General features: G+C 36.9%; 1 protein-coding gene across 1 annotated transcript in view; it reads right to left on the reverse strand.

The window, feature by feature from the left end:
- Nucleotides 1-1,274: 1,274 nt before the first annotated feature.
- The window catches only part of Rpn10 (regulatory particle non-ATPase 10), a 75,879-nt gene continuing 59,123 nt past the window's right edge, over nucleotides 1,275-18,030 (reverse strand). The window contains exons 7-9 of the mRNA XM_083142646.1: nucleotides 16,033-16,147; nucleotides 11,669-11,821; nucleotides 1,275-1,837 (exon numbers count right to left, since the gene is read on the reverse strand). Coding sequence (XP_082998772.1) covers nucleotides 1,584-1,837; nucleotides 11,669-11,821; nucleotides 16,033-16,147 — 522 coding nt within the window. The 3' untranslated portion in view covers nucleotides 1,275-1,583. The remainder of the gene's footprint in view (nucleotides 1,838-11,668; nucleotides 11,822-16,032; nucleotides 16,148-18,030) is intronic.

Genomic DNA, 18,030 nt, shown 5'->3' on the forward strand with positions numbered 1-18,030 from the left:
TTTAACTTAAGGCAAGCAACCTAACCACACTAACTGAGCATTGCAAGTGTTAGATGGGCCTACATTCTGACTTTGGCACCGTGGAAAAATCTTGAAGCATTAAGGGTGCCGTGAAACGAAAGAATTTGGGAACCCCTGGGCTATGTAATCTCTAATGTTACTCTCATAGAGGTATAGAAGGTGAAAATGGTTTCAACCTTTTTTTAAGAACCTCATGCATCTGAATTTCAGATGTAATATCAGCCAAAATTCAACTTTTACCTATTTAGATGAATGTCAATGCATGTACATATATGCACCAAACATAATAGTCAACGATGGTAGCCAAAACTTCTCCTTTCAGAATGTGTTTATTTGCAGTTACACAAAATGTACCCTGCCATCTAGGAAGTGGGAATGCATATGATATATTTTATTGACCCGTTAGATGGGTCTAGGACAGTTGTTTGGAGCTAGGTAATTTTGGTACTACACACTTTGGTGTCTTTCTCTTTACACATCCTTTCATTTCTAACCTCTGGCATTCACTTTCAGTTTTCAGTGAGCATAAATACTGAATGTGAGCTACTTCCTCATCACTTAGAAAATGGCTTCGTTAGTGAATAGCTCTCATGGTGGGAAGAAACTAATTCATAATGGATTTTCGTACAAAAAAAAAAAAAAAGGGCCAGAAATTATAAAGTGTGCTGGCAGAGCTCTCTGAAATAGCAGTGCAAGGTTCGTGTCCACACTGTTAATGGTAAAATTGTGAATTTTGTAAACAAATATACATATGCCCCAGACATTTGTGGACTAAATGCAGGATTACCATACAGTCAAATGAAAACGATTGCCAGCAAAACGCAAGAAAGCAGCCAACAACTTTTGGAACAAAATGTTTCCGCTGACCATTTCACGATTTCATGGTTCCTAGAAGTCCTGCATTGAGAAGTAGCACTCAGCGAAACTCGTTATGGACAGTTAATCAGCGGAAAAAGCCAAGTGGCAGAGAAAGAAGTACAAACACTGTAGTTTTCAACTTGAAACACTTGTGACTGCATATGATAGGACAAACATCGGACAAACATCGTTCGCTACTTACAAGATGTTGCAACATTGCTTGTATGTAAGGAACGTAATAAAGAGCAAACAATTGAAAAGAACATTCATGTTTTCTGTACACAAAGTTACATGTTGCTTGCACCAAATGTCCTGGGCCTTAGTGTGTGGTACTACGTAATATTACCTGGCACCAAAATGTCCGACTCCCATGTTAGATACAAAATAAAAAATGATGTTATTCTTAATGTTTATTTTTAAAGTGTCAAGATTCAATACAAATACATACTTTCATAACTTAATGATAGTTTACTGAACATTGTAACTGAAACCAATTTTTATTGTCTGCCCCTCACACCAAATTCAAAAGATGCAATAATAAATTATTCTAATGGTTTGTTCTCTCCAGAAGACATTATTTCCTACTTTCAAATACATGTTAATGCAAGGAAGCTGTAATTGTATAAAACTGAGAATACACAAGACCAATATTGCAAAATGATTGCAACAAATGAAAGCTTCAACTTGAAATGGACTCTGCTCACTTATTTCTTTGACTTATCCTGATCCTTTCCCGAGTCCTTCTTATCTTTATCCTTTATATCTTTCTTGATACTACCTACTGCACTTCTGATGGCTTCGCTCTGAGGATCAACACCAGGGAGATTTTCTAGGACACTCTGAAGAAAGGCTGGATCGCTCATCACTTCATAATCATCATCTTGTTGATCGTCACCTTCCACCTCCATAGGAGTCTCATCATCCTGGCCAGCCGCAGCACCCTTAGCAGGTTGATCCTCTGTAATAGAATTAATTGTGTCATAAGTACACAATTTGCTGAATTAGCTACGAGATACAATTAGAAAGAAATCAGAACGTACAGGGTGTTTGAAAAATAACACGTTATTTTATAGCATTTTGAATGATATGTGTGTGCAGAGCTAGACAAAACTAAAAATAATTCAGGCACCAGCCTATTATTCTCAGGAGACAGCTATTTTTTTAAAAAAATGGGCTAAGGAAGCCATGAGGGTCATTCCATGTTAATTCATCCAGGTCATGTCACCCACCATCCCTGATTTTGATGAAATTAGGTATGCTTATAGAACTTTTAATGCTGATTACAAAAATGACATTTTTTTTTCGATTGGTCAAGGTGTTCAGAAGTTACGTGCTTTTTAAAATCTCCGTGTACGCCACTTGCGGCTCCACTTTGAATGACACACATTGGGTTAGAAATGATAGTACTAGGGACGTTCAATATATAAGTTTCCCTGTGCTATAAAATATTGTATAAAGCAATGCCATTAAAAAGAAGCACATGGTTGACAAGCGCCATCCTTCGTCTACAAGGAACAACAATCGGTTCTTTATCAGATGTGAAGGTGCATGCGCTCAAGGGCGAAAAGTAAATGCTTGTTCGGAAAACGCGGGCTCGCGTCATAAGGAGTTCAGAAGCATGGATGGTGCACGTGTGTTGTGACAGGGGATGAGACATTTGTCCATCATTACACTCCCGAATTCAAGAGAACATCCATGGAGTGGAAGCACAAACAGTCTCCTGTGAAGAAGTTCAAGACGGATCGATCAGCTGGGAAGGTGCTTGTGACCGTTTTCTGGGATGCTAAGGGCATTCTGCTTATGGACTTTTTGGAACGAGGAAGAACAATTAATGCCGACTGTTATTGTCAAACATTGGATAAACTGAAAAATGCAATTCAACATAAGCGACCAGGTCTCCTGTCAGAGGGTGTCATTCTTCTTGGCGATAACGCTCACCCCCACTCAGCAGTGCAAACACAACACAAAATTGAAGAATTGGGGTGGGAACGGCTGCCCCACCCTCCATACAGCCTCGATTTAGCGCCAAGTAATTTCCATCTTTTTCCGGTGTTAAAGTCTGAATTGCAAGGTTACCGTTTCGAAACAGATGAAGATGTGAAGCGTAATGTGAGAATAGTGCTCAATAGCCAGAGCCCTGATTTTCTTGCAAAGGGAATGGACAAATTGGTGCAACGGTGGGAGAAATGCCTGAATCTCTATGGGGATTAGTGGAGAAGTGAGGAAGGATCCTCCTACACATGTATGTATGGTTTTCTAATGTATCTTAAAAATAAATATCTTTACAGCATACGGAAACTTATATACTGAACGACCCACGTATCTTCCCTCAGGCTTGCCGTAGAAACTTCAAGTTTGTTTTCTTTTGTTCAGAACAGTGTAAGCTTTCATTTAAATAAGGTTTCAGGAGAGTCTTTCAATAACCATGTATTTTTATCTATAGTTTCATGTATTTTTTTAGAAAATTTTGTGCAATGTCCCCTTCAATTTGCCCCCACTTTTATGTGTAGGTAGCTCAGTGTGTGAACTAATGCCTGATGGAAAAATTGGGATGGGCGGTTCAAGGACAGAGTGATAAAAAAATAATTTGCATCAAATTGACATTAAAAGTTAATCTTATTAAAAATGCTTATGTATTTAGCACAAAGCCTAAAGTACAATAGGTTTTAACCTTTTGGTACCCGACCCTCTTTCGCCAGATAAGCCCTGGGTACCGCTGGCCAATTTTGAGCAAAATGCAGTTTTATATAAATGACTGTAGATCGGAGCCTAATTGCTGCAGACAGATGAATAATATATCGTTATACGCGTAATGAACCATAGATTCGGACTATATAAAATTTATGCACATTCGGCGTATATATGGAGGGAGGAGAGGGGAGGAACCGCAAAAAGCAAGAATTTTTTTTTTAAATTGGGGTTTTGCCCCCCCCCCCCAACCAGACAAAAATTACAGGACATTGTCAAAATACACATGGAAATGATCGCTGGAGTGTTAGGAACAAGAAAATAATTGCACTATTATGATATGACAATACAACACAACTTGTACCCCGAAAAACGATATGTCTGTATGCCACTGAGCCATTCAGCAAAATGCAGTTACCTTGAAACGACTGTAGGTCCGAAGCTAATTGGCCTAAAATGACGAATAAACCACACATTGAGTGTATATATGTATGCAGGGGGAGGGAAGGAACCGAAAAATTCCAAAATTTCTGAAGAAAAATGCCACTTCCCCCAATCAGCCCCTGGACAACAAATTACAGGACACTGTCAAGATACACATGAAAATGATCGCAGGCTTGTTGGAACAAGAAAAAAATGCACTATTATCACATGAGCAATAGAACACTACTTGTAGCCCCCCCCCTCCCCAAACGACATGTCTGCGTGCCACTGACTCAAGCCTCGAATTGCAGAGTTACCTTGAAACGCCTGTATATTGGAGGCTAATTGCCCTAGACGGATGAATAAAGTACCGTTATACGCAGAAGGAACCATAGATTCGGACTACATACAATTTATGCACATTGAGTGTATATATGAATGCTAGCGGAGGGAAGGAACCGGAAAATTCCAAAATTTCTGAAGAAAAATTCCCCTTCCCCTTTCCACATGGAAATGATCGCTGGCATGTCTGGAACAAGAAAATAATTGCACTATTATGATATGAACAATAGAACATGACTTGTAACCGCCAAAATACATGCCTATGAGCCACCGAATCAGTGTCAAAGGAAGCCGCCATCCCCCCCTTTTTTACGGAAGAACAAGACGTGCAATAGTCATTATTGTTTAATATATGTATTAACAATAATATGAAAGAACAAAATCGCAATTCCAGCCGAAAATAGCGACATTATAACGTAAAAACTATGGGCATAACAAGGTATCTCGATCGAGATACTTGGGCACCAAAAGGTTAAGGTATAATATTCAAAATTTCTGTTCCCTATGTGCGAAGGTAAGCTTATGCGTAACCTGGTGGGGGCAAAGTGAAACATCCCCCCCCCCATTTATACATTAATTAAAATTTACAAGTTAAATATATTTTGTGTACCTCCTGGTACTTGAGCAACAAAAAACTAATAAAGAGTAATAATTGTAATATTTCAAATGTATATAGCAAATAATCTTGGACACTTATTTCTATGGGTTGAAAAAAACTTAGGAATGCTAATAATGATGATTATCATTTTTTTTTAAAATTAAAGACAGTTGAAACTAACTTAGATACAATGGATCCTTGATTTTACGTTATTCAGGGGACCATGCTGGAAAAACGTAAAATGCAAGAAAATGTAAAACCGAAGAAATTTCTTAGCAATTTGCTTTGTTGGGACTACCAAGATTGAATCTAAAATGCAGGAAAATGTAAAATCGAGAAACTCGAAATCAGGGTTCCACTGCAATTGTTATTGTAAATTTTAATTAATGTATAAATTTGAGAGGGGGCAAATGCTTCACTTTGCCCCCACCAGGTTACGTCTATACTTACCTTCATACATAGTGAACAGGAATTTTTAATATTATACCTTAAAACCTATTGTACTTCAGGACTTTGTGCAAAATGCATAAGCATTTTACTATTAATGTTATTTGATGCAAATTATTTTTTTATCACTCTGTCTCTGAACCGCCCATCCCAATTTTTCCATCAGTCATTAGTACACTCTCTGAGCTACCTACACATAAAATTAAGGGGAAATTGAAAGGGGGGGGGCAGTGCACAAAATTCACTCTTGAAGTTAGCCATTTATTTGTCTAAAAAATACATGGTTAATGATACACTCATCTGAAACCTTATTTAAATGAAAGCTTACACTATTCTCAACAAAAGAAAACAAACTTGAAGTTTCTACGGCAAACCTGAGGAAAGATACTATCATTTATAACCCAATGCGTGTCATTCAAAGTGAAGCTGCAAGTCACGTACACAGAGATTTTAAAAAACGCTTAACTTCTGAACCCCTTGACCTATCTAAAAAAAATGTCGTTTTTGTAATCAGCATTAAAAGTTGTATAAGTATACCGAATTTCATCAAAATCAGGGATAGTGGGTGACATTTTCATAAAATTCTGGATGATTCGACATGGAATGAACCATGAATCCAACTAAGATAAGCTATGAAATGTGATCTTAAACAATTTATTAATAAATACATATTGGATTAAAAGTAATTATTTCTTGCAACCGGTAGTAGAATCAAAAACTATGCAATACATTCTAATATATGGCAGACTCTTACCATATCGGTGCAATTTTAAAATTTGGCAAGCTACACTGCAAAAATGTATAACGTCAAATTTATTATTCTGATTTAATGATATGCATAACACGGAAAACTCACAAACATTAAAAACGCATACCGTACAAGCTACTCAAAGAAAAAATGAAATGAAAATTTCCGTTAAGTGAACTTAGAACATTAATAAAAAAAACTGAATTTGAAAATTCAGGTAGTTGGTGAAAATTTTCAGGCACCTTGGCAAGCAGGCATCATGTATTTTTCTACCCCTGCATGTATGTAACGAATTTTAAGGATAGACAACAAACTGATACTCCAGTTCACACCCAGGTAGGAATTTCGTCTGGCAACGGGCGCCAATGTTTTGTCTCGAGGCTCCAGAGCTATGACTCATCGATAGGGGCATGCATATTTCGTTTTTGACGAAAAAACGAAATTTGGAAAAACACATTGTAGTGTTATTTTTTCATGTTTTTGAAAGGTGTGAGATGCATTTTGTGACCATGTTTTGTCACGAAATAATGCGAAATGAACTGCAAAAAGCGAAATTAACTCTTAAACACGAAATTTAGGGTTTATTCACAGACGCGGAACCTTCTGAGGTCTGAATTATCCTGAGAGTTATGCAATTCCCGGAAAATTGATCAACTCTGCCGTTAATATTGGAGAAACTAAAATTGACTCCTTTACACAGAATTAAACTTAATACTCGGATAACTATATAAATGGACTATTAGAAGTGAAATGTTAATTCTGTGGAATAAGTGTAGTTTTAAAATGAAATTTAGGATTATATTCACAATTTTAAAACCAAAATGTCTTTTTATATACCACTTTTGATCCAATTTTTCACCGCTATAACACCAATATTTTATTTTATTTACCGCTTTTGAACCCGAAATTGACTCAGTTTTCATACCGAAATTTTGCGTTTTTATTTACCAAAAATACGTGCCTCTACTCATCGACTCAGAAGGAAAAAAAGTGGCATTGTTTTGAATCTTGCCTCCGAAGGTTGTTTTGCATTGAGGATTAGGAAACACTAGCACCAGATACAAAGCGAGGAGTTAAAAAGAAAGGACAACCTATTATTTACGGGAAACTATTGCCCTCCGCAAGACTTCTAAATCCAATAAGAAATCGCCGATTAACATGGATGTAAATAACAATCAGTGGCGTGCCCAAAGGGGGTTGATGCGGGTCATAAGGCCCCTCCCTCTGGCCAGTATTTCCTCCCCAAAAAAGGTAAAAAAAGGCAAAGGCAGAAAAAGATGGCAAAGTGAGGACTTACTACTATAAAAAGTATATGAAAATCCTGCGCGCATCAATAATTTAGTCTAAACATGCGTAAGTTTGACAAAGCTTGTTTTGGCACTTCATGCTGTTGGGGTGATCAGGACTGGATACGTATGCAGCTCAAAGTGGAATCTGAAGCATTCTGAATGTCTTCAGGACACTTTGATTACATTATATGAAGATGCTTGGCATCCAGCTATAAATGACCAACCCCCTCCAATTACCCGGGACTTCTAAAATAACAACTAATTACCAGTTTACAGAGTAAATGGAGATCTCACACAATCAGATGCATAAACTGAACCTAATAGGCGGAAGTTAGAAGCAGTCATCCACCGTCCCTACCCTCAAAAGTGGGTCCCATTAATCCGTCATTGACTTTCACAGCATGTCTTGCTTTTTTTCCTTAGATATTCATTATCATACTTCTTGCCCGTTGTTATATAATTTTTGACACAATGTACCCCCTAAAAAGTCGATTGTGTAGTCCTTTCTTACTGACACTTGAGTTTCACCCCTGTCTTATGCTTTCCCGCTTTTTAAGTTTCCTGCATTTTACGTTTTTTATTTATAGGCCCCAGAAAAAAGTAAAATCGGGGTTTGACTGTATATAGGAACAATCAATGAAGACAATTAGAAAGAAATTAGAATTAATTTAGTTTTCTTATGGTAATGAAACTAAATTAAGTGGAGACAACACATTAAATCCCACTTCTACTGTAAAATTTAAAAGGTTTGAAACAATATGTTATATAAAAGCATGAAACTAATGTTTGTATTAATAATTGAAATTCTGCATAGTTTTCACTTGAATTTCACGTGTAATAAGTGATACTTTGAATAAAAATAAAATTAACCTTGTTTGTCCACTTTCAAAGAGTTCGAAGATTATAATGGAACCTATGAAATGCAAGAAGGTAATATACAACACATACTATGTGCCAATAATTATATAGATGGCAGAGATGAAATTTTTAAGGAGTATATTGGGGAAGACTAGAAGGGATAGAATAAGGAATGAGGAGCTGCAACAGACAGTGTGTGTGGTGAAGCTTCAGGACAGGATAGATCAGGCACACATGAGATGGTTCCGACACATGAAGAGGATGAATGCAGAAAGACTAACAGTAAGAGCTTACAATGCACAAGGAGTGGGAATAAGGCCAAAGGGGAGACCAAGATGTCGGTGGAAAGGGCAGATAGTGGAGTGTGTTAGGAGAACACAGTGGAAAGAAAGGAGTGGTGGAAGGCCAGGAAAAAATGGAGAGGCTTGACTTCTATGTCGACCCAGCCAGGTGCAGGAAACTGCAAAGGATGATGATGTCCATTTTTACATGGAATGACTCAGAAGCAAAAAAAAAGAGAACTCCTGTACTCTGGAATAAACATAATGCTTTTACAACTGTACAAATGTGCTATTAGAAGGGAAAAGTTTTTGTGTAATATTCATTATCATACTTCTTGCCCGTTGTTATATAATTTTTGACACAATGTACCCCCTAAAAAGTCGATTGTGTACAAATTAAACTGTCAAATAGATTTGATGTTTTGCAGGATTTAAATGATGATGAAAATATAAATGAAACAGATGTAAATAAGAATTGGGAGCACATACGTAATGCAATAGAATCAGCAGCTAAAGAAAGTATAGGATACCATAAACCAAGAAAAAGAAAAAGTAAGCCATGGTTTGATAATGAATGTCATAATCTAATAGAAATAAGAAATCAGGCTAGACTTAGGTGGTTAAATAACTCTGATGATACAAATCTAAGCAATTATAATAGAATAAAGCGAGAAGTTAACCGCACGTTTAGAAGTAAAAAAAAGAGATTACTTGAAAAGCAAAATTAACGAAATTGAAACAAACAGCAAAAATAAAAATATCAGAGATTTATATAAAGGTGTAAATGAATTTAGAAAGGGGTGGCAACCTAAAGTAAACTTGATAAAAGATAAAGACGGTGATTTTCTAGCTGACCCAAGCGATATTCTAAATAGATGGAAGAACTACTTTAATGACCTTTTAAATGTCCTTGTAGGAGATAAATCAGAAGTAAATGAAGTCTACACAGCAGAACCTTTAGTTCCAGAACCTAACCTGACTGAAGTTAAAGATGCTATTAAAAGGCTAAAGAATAACAAAGCACCTGGCATTGATTTAATACCAGCTGAGTTAATTAAATATGGTGGAAATTCATTAATATGTCAAATTCATAAATTAATTTGTTTAATATGGAATAAAGAAGAATCCCTCAACAGTGGAAAGAATCCATAATTGTTCCTGTGTTTAAAAAAGGTGATAAAATGAACTGCAGTAATTACCGTGGAATTTCTCTACTCTCAACAACATACAAAATATTGTCTAACATTCTTTTAACAAGACTAACCCCATATGCTAATGAAATTATAGGTGATTATCAATGTGGATTTAAACGTAACCGATCAACTACAGATCAAATTTTTCACATCAGACAGACACTTGAAAAAAAGTGGGAATATAATCAAAATGTCCATCAGCTATTCATTGATTTCAAAAAAGCATATGATTCGGTCAAAAGAGATAAATTATATAATATATTAGTAGAGTTTGGAATACCTAAGAAGCTTGTTAGTATGATAAAAATATGCACCAGTGAAACAGAAAGTAAAATTCGTGTGGGTAATAATGTGTCTGACAAATTTACAATTCATGATGGGTTAAAACAAGGAGATGCATTATCTTCATTGCTCTTTAATTTTGCCTTAGAATATGCTGTAAGGAAGGTAAGAGAAACTAAAGAAGGACTAAAATTAAATGGTGTGACTCAGTTGTTAGCATATGCAGATGATGTAGACTTACTGGGGGATGATGTGAATACAATTAAGAATAATGCTAAAATATTTTTCAAAACTGCTAAAGAGATAGGTTTGGAAGTTAACAAAGAGAAAACTAAATATATGCTTACAGGCCGAAACCAAGTGTTAGGTAATAATCAAAATCTAATTATTGATAACAACTTGTTTGAACCAGTTTCCAAATTCAAATACTTAGGAGTAATATTAACAAATGAAAATTATATTAAAGAGGAAATAAAAAGTAGACTTAATTCAGGAAATGCATGTTACTTCTCTCTTCATAAACTTTTGTCTTCTTGTTTAATATCTAAGAAACTAAAAGTTAAAATATACAAAACAGTAATTTTGCCTGTAGTATTATATGGGTGTGAAACTTGGTCCCTTACATTGAAAGAGGAACATAAATTGAGAGTATTTGAAAATAAGATCCTTAGGAAAATATTTGGACCTAAAAGGGATGAGGAGACAGGTGAGTGGAGAAGGTTACATAATTTAGAACTACATAATTTGTACTCGTGTCCAGATATTATTAGAATAATTAAATCAAGAAGACTTAGGTGGGCAGGCCATGTGGCACGAATGGGAGAGGAAAGAGGAGTTTACAGGATTCTTGTTGGGAAACCAGATGGTAAGAGACCTGTAGGAAGGCCAAGACGAAGATGGAGGGACAACGTTGAGATGGACCTAAGGGAAATCGGTAGGGATGGGAAAGAGTATATAGATCTTGCTCAAGATAGGGACAGATGGAAGGCCTGTGTTGCTGCAGCCATGAACCTTCGGGTTTAAGAAGGCTAGAGAGAGAGTTAGTTAGTTAGTTAGTTAGTTAGTAATAAGCATAGTTTTAAATCAAATTTAGGGTTTTATTCACCACTTTAACACCAAAATGTAATTTTATGTAACACTTTTGATCACAAAATGTGCCCCGGTTTTTGTACAGAAATCTTCACATCTTATTCACCATAAATATATGGTTCTGCTTATGAACAATGCAATCATATATATATTTGATAGGGAAGAGGATATCGTGTTCCACTACACATAAACTATCTACACAATAAAAAAAGTAAGTAAAGTGCTCCCATGTGCATTGCACCATGCCATGTAGGCATATAGGGGGTGTGCAGTTAGGGCCCCACACTTTCTTGATCTTGGCCGAGTTGGGGGTGATGTGATCAGCACCATGCCCCAGAGTTTCCTCCAGGTACCCACTTTATACAATGCTGGGTGGGGGCAGGAGCCGCTTGAACAAGTTGAATCCTACACAATTAATTCCAAAATATCTAATCTTAATTCAGAATGCTTACATTATACTTAATAGGTGGAGAGCAGGCAAATGCTGAACCTCCCTAGTAAATAAATGGATTATTCAATTCTATTAATTACAATAGGACACTCATACATACGGGCATCCTGCATAGACATTTGCATCGCAAATGCAATCTGCTCCTCTTCAGTCATGTTAGCAAAGTCTGGAATTACTGGTGCCACTTGCTGAGTGTCTGCACCTTCAAGTGACATTGCAAGTGCCCTCTCCAGCAGAGCTTCTTCACTTGGTGCTGAAAATATGATAACATCATTACACCAACTAAAGTAAATGACATGTTAACATTCAAATAAATATAAAAATGTTGATTTTTCCAGAATGACAGTAAATTTCCCTGACATTGCCACAAAAAGTAAATTTCCAGACTTTTCCAGGATTTCCTAACACAGGCTGGCCACTCTAGGACCATGATAACATTCAAGTATAACTCCAGGTTTTCAAGGCGAAATTTCTCAAAATTCAAGGGTACAAGCAGCTGTTTTATCTTTTTCAACCTTACGTATCACTGCCTCTCACCACCCACACACAAATATATTAACAGTATAAAGGGTCTATGCGATTCCAAGTATCCAAAAATTCTAATTCAACTCAATTGAATGGTATATATACACACCAGGGTGTTTTAAAAAAATGTATACACACTTTAAAATGGAATAGCTGCTATATTATTGTGAGTATTGCAACAATACAAAGGAAAAAGTTACAACATACATACACAGTTTCTGCGTGCAATTACAATAAGTGCTGAAACTGCAAACACCTTTGCACACAATGTTGTACATTCCTGATGACATGTTCCAGTGTAGCCACGGTGATTGCTGTACAAGCCATTTCAATTTCATGGCGTAGGTCTACTAGTGACTGTAGCTTCTTACTGTACACTACGCCCTTGACGATCCCCCACAAGTTTAATCTAGGGGGTAATCAGAGGAACGGGGCAGGTACTCAATCGGGCCTACAACATTTTGGTACAGTGTTATGCAGGTAGGCTCGCACATATGAATGAAAGTGCGGCAGGGCACCATCTTGTTGAATATACCTTGCGCAGCGCATCGCATCGCTGAAAATGAACGCTATCTGTTGCTGTTTCTGAACAATAGTACTACACGTTGAACTCGTAGCAAACGCAAACTGAAGCGTATCACATGTATGACATTAAAGTGTGTATATACATTTTTTTGAACAACCCGGTATTTAAGGTGTGGAATTCCCCATACTCAGACTAGAAATACATCTACAAACGCAAGTCACAAATGTTACGGGATATAGAAATCTAGAAACAATTGTTACTTTTTTAAGAATTTCAAATTTACCTAATCAACTTCAAGATATCTTAACACGTGGCATGGCGCAACAAACTGTGAAGACCAGGACCTACATAACCAACTGCCAGTCTCACTGTGAACTGCCAAGGTGGGAGAGTATGTAACTAGTAACAAGGTGTCCTGTAGTCAGCAATACGCACCACCCCCCTCCCCCATTGTTCTTGTAGATTTTCATGACCTGGTTACACTACTCATTCATAGCTCCCAAATTTTCTCACAATTGTGGGTAGTCACAGGTCCCTTACACAGCCGAAATCACAGTTACACTTCCCCCTGGAGACTTGAACCTGTGCACGTCCTGTAGTCGGGAGCCCAAAGCATGATGCCTTAGACTGCTAGCCAACAATCTTCCATCTGTCAGATTGTTCTGAAAAGAACACTAACAAAGCACACTGATTAAGAGAATTCTGTTTCATTTTCCAGGCAGCTTTCTTTTCCTTCCCCAATAAAAGTAAAAGCTAGACTGTGAAAAACTTCACTCGGGGCATTAATAAATATGCATACATTCAGTGGAATTTGGATTAATAAAAGTTGCAATTTTTTACGTCTATGGAGAAAAATTCAAGCAGAATTCATGCCCAATTCACGGAGCCAATAATTCACACATAATTCCCATGAATTCAAGGAATTCCGGTGAATAGCCACCCTGTAACTAGATGCCCTTCAAATATTTTTTTTTATGCTAAAAGTTAATCTGAAGGGATTATCTTTCTACATGACAACACAAGGCCCCACACAGCTTGATTCAATCAGAGAAAATTAATGGGCATTGGATAATATGTTACCTCACCTTCTGTATTCTCCACACTTTCCACCTTTGGAGTAACAATGTATACCTCATCTCTTTGAAACACCTTTGAAGGAAAAATGTACCAAAACTGCATTACAGGAGGAGTAGTTGTGTTTGTATTTTAACACCAAACACAATTACAGTGTCTGGTAGGGAAATCTGACGGTTTTTGAAATCATAGTACAAGGTATGTACTGAAAGTACTGAACCAAGTATTATTACTCAAAGTTAAGAGACCACTATTTTTTTTTCTACCTACAGTAATATATATCATTTGGACTTTGATGTAACTTTTCCACATCCAGATTGGTCAACACATTTGTGCCACCCTAACGACACCTGGAAAATGCCACTCTTGAAGAAGTCAATTTCGGCACGATGAAATCACCAGTGAACTTCATCCTTCACCTTGTCATTGTTGTCAAACGTGGCACCCCGAATGCTGTTCTTTAACGGAGCAAACAAGTGAAAGTTGGATGGGGCTAGGTCTGGGTTGTAAGGAGGGTGGGGTAGTTCCCAGCTTATATTTTCAATTTATTGTCTTGTGCACCCAGCTGTATGGGGACGAGCATTGTCATGTTGCAAAATGGCATTGTGCTTGTGATAAACTGAAGTCTTTATGGTGTCCAATGTTCAGATAATGTGCAATTTCTCGTACAATTATCCCATCACTTTGGATAAGCTCGTTAATCCGGTCCCTGTTGTTGCACGTGGAAGCTGTGTTCAGTCTGCCATTACAAGGTTGTGTTAAAGTCTGTGTTAACATCACTAAAATATGTCACCCACCATTTCACTGTACTGTAACCCATGCAGTCACCTCTATAGAAGTTCTGTAAAGCTGATGAATTTCTGCAGATCCAACGTTTTCACTAACAACAAATTAGATGAGAGCACGTTGACGAAATGAACTGTCTGTGGACGACATTTTTCTTCTAACGATATCACCGACAGTGAAAGTGCACGTGCATGCGCCAGCACGTGGTTCATGCAGTAGACAACAGATAACTGTACCTATCATACATGTGGTTTCAACGGAAATGGACAAGGCCTGAGAGTAATCGAACAAGGCTCATGACTTTCAGCAAGTGCCTTGTACAAGGTTGCAATTTGATACAAAACATTTTTTTTATTTACATATGAATCATAACAAAAAAAAAAAACTGGATAAAGAAATGTCTACGTTTTAAAAATGACATCATGCAAATGAGAACCATTCTTGCGAACACACTCTCGCAACCTGTCACGGACATTCCGCACAGCATGTTGGATCATATCTTGTGGAATTGCCTCTATTTCCCTATGAATTGTGGCTTTCAGTTCTTCTGTAGTGCGAGTTTGTTCATGAAAAGTTTCCCTTTGAGGTAACCCCATAAAAAAGAATTGCATGGCGATAGGTTCAGTGAGCCAAGTTGCCATGGCATGTTGCCTCATTGAGAGATGATGTGCCTGGGAAACATTTGTCTGAGAACAGCCATCGATGTCTTTAATACAAATTGAATGCAGAGACAGTAGTCCTAAAGTTATGTATCCACAACAACATTGTGTTCCGAGAAGGAACTCTTCTGTGATGCCTGACACTGAACTGCAACCTAAACGCTAGTTTTGTTCCAAATACAGATTCACAATTTTTAAAAAATGTTTCCACAACAAAAGCACGATGTACAGCATTCTACTGCTCCATTCTGACTAAAATTACATCACGTGTCTAGCAAAATCCCAGCTCCCACGTGAAGTCTGACTCCACCTACCGGCATTGTTGCCAAACTAAAACCGTAAGATTTCCCTGCAGGACCCCGTACTATCAGATATATCGCCAGAGGTCATGGAGATAATGACGGCAAATATGCAACAAAAGAAAGCTATTGTAAAAACATATTTATAATTCTTTCCTTTATAAGTAAAGTAAAAAAAAAATGAAACTTTTGCACACACCCATGACAAATATATACTATCGTACTGTAAACTATAAAACTGATTTCCTTGCAATGCAGAATTCCCTAGCATTGTCGTTACTACTGAAATTATTTAAGTCTTTCATATCGCAACATGGTTCCTCCATTGCAAAGGAAAAGAAGCGAGTACAGACTTCGTAAACACAACCCTACAAAAAAGATATGACAGTAAACAAAATAGTGCATTTAGAAGGGTAAATTAAGAAAAAAATTCAACCATGTGAAAAACAATACACCAAAAGAAGTAGATTTGCAAATGGGATAAAAATAAAATATGCCAGCTACAATTTACAACAGAAATCAAGTTTTTAAGGATGAAAAGTTAGGACTGAAGGTATATCTACTGAGCTTATTTACTGCTTTACAAAGTACTTACTTTCTTTAGTTGGTGCAGGAGTGGTGGTTCCTGCCTGGGCTGCTGATTCTGCTTGAGCTCTTCTTGCCTCCTCTTCCTGTCTCTGTCTCTGCTCTTCCATGGACACTCTCAGAGCCTACAGGAAAATTTGATTGCTTACAAAGAGCATAAAAAAATTTCCCTAAGATTTTACACTTTACATTTAAGATCTCAATAAGCAACTTGCTACGCAATTTTAACAGATTTATACTTGAGATACTTCTTAGATATAGGTACTGGCATGCATAGGATATGGAATAGCTAATTGAAGAGCTAGTAGAAAATAGTGGTAAGTTGCCATTTTTGATCCCTTCTGCATTCTAAGTCTGTTCTGCACAGATAAACTGGTCACCTGTCAAAACTACAAACTGGTCGCATAGTTTTTCAAATTCTGTGCATGTAAAAAAGTTAACAGCTATTTTTGTTTCTGGTAATAGCCTCAACTGGAGGTCCATGTTTACAGATAACCAATGGTGATGGAGGGTTCCAGTACGTCTGAAAGAGTGTTATTTCAGTATCATCTTGATGTTTATTTGTCCGACTGCAGATGAAAACATGATAGAAATTTTCTTTTTCATTTGCACTTGCTCCAAAAAGTAAATCAGTTATTACTTCGCATATTTATACTTCTGACGATTGGAAGTTTCCATTCAAAGAAAAATCTTATGATGAAGTTAAGCACACTTTTCGGCAAACTGTGCTATTCAGTTATAATTTGAATGAATTTTGTAGTCAGTTTATGAACAAAAATCTTCAAGAAAGGAAGTACGTACAACCACTCTTTCAGATACTTGACACAGAAAGGCAATTATCACAATGCTGTATGAATTAACAAGTTCTCTCTTGTTTTTAAATATTATCACTCTCAAAATAAATTCAACAATAAAATAGATTTATAGTTATGTAATAACTAAAATAATTATTTATGAAAGTTGATCATCTCTTTCATACTATACAATAAAAAAATATATTTCTATGAGGTGAGTATTAATAGGGCAGGGACTTTGAGGAATTTGCATCTATTTCTTTGAGAAGTCCAATAATAGTTATAAATGTATTTCACGCCAAAAGAAACTAAACAAATCTCTTGCAGCATGTTAGTTTTAATTTTATTTTATATTTAAACATTATCTTGCTTTTCATTTTTGGTTTTACAAGAGAAGGTGCATTTCTTGGTTCTTTCTTTCTTTTCTGAAGAGCAGTTTACTTTACTATATTTTGCCAGTATGAAAGTTTACAAATAACAACTTCAGTGAGAAAGAAAGTAGCCAAAAACTATTGTTGGTTTTTTAACAAAAATGAAGGATTTGATATACTATGTTATAATGCTGATATTTTACCAAATGAAAAAAAATTCCACTGGAGAAACACAAGGGAAGTTACACGTAGTGACATAGCTTGCTTCAGGCATGCATCTCTAGCATCAGCAAAGGTGGAAACAATTAGGTCGTTGCACATGAAATGTCGGATTTTGGAATGACAAAAGTTGGATATTCCGAAACGCTGCCAGTGTATCAAAAAATGATGGCTACTTATCCTACACTTGAGCAAGGGATCAGTTGGGTGCTAGTGTACCATGTGATCATATACACACAACAGAGACATAAGACAAATATGCCTACTTTTTCTTTAAGAGTATAAACTTGACCACGACGCATCAGAGGCAGCCAGGAATATCAAGATAGCAGTTGGACCCGACACAATAAATGAACGAACCTAATAACGATGGTTCAACAAATTCTGACCCAGCGATATGATGCTAGAAGTGAACCACGTGGACATGCATTAGCAGCCATCGACAAGGGCAAACTGCAAGCACTAGTGGAGTCTGACCCTCGCAAACTGTAAAGGACATGGCAGTGACATTGGGTGTGCATTATTCCACAGCTTCCCACCACTTGCAAGAACTTGAAAGAGTCAAGAAGCTGGATAAGTGGGTTGCCAATGAGCCCACTGACGCATCACCTTTCTCTGCTCTCC

Source organism: Lepisma saccharinum, chromosome 21, assembly GCF_977018435.1.
Source record: "Lepisma saccharinum chromosome 21, izLepSacc3.1, whole genome shotgun sequence".
Taxonomy (NCBI): domain Eukaryota; kingdom Metazoa; phylum Arthropoda; class Insecta; order Zygentoma; family Lepismatidae; genus Lepisma; species Lepisma saccharinum.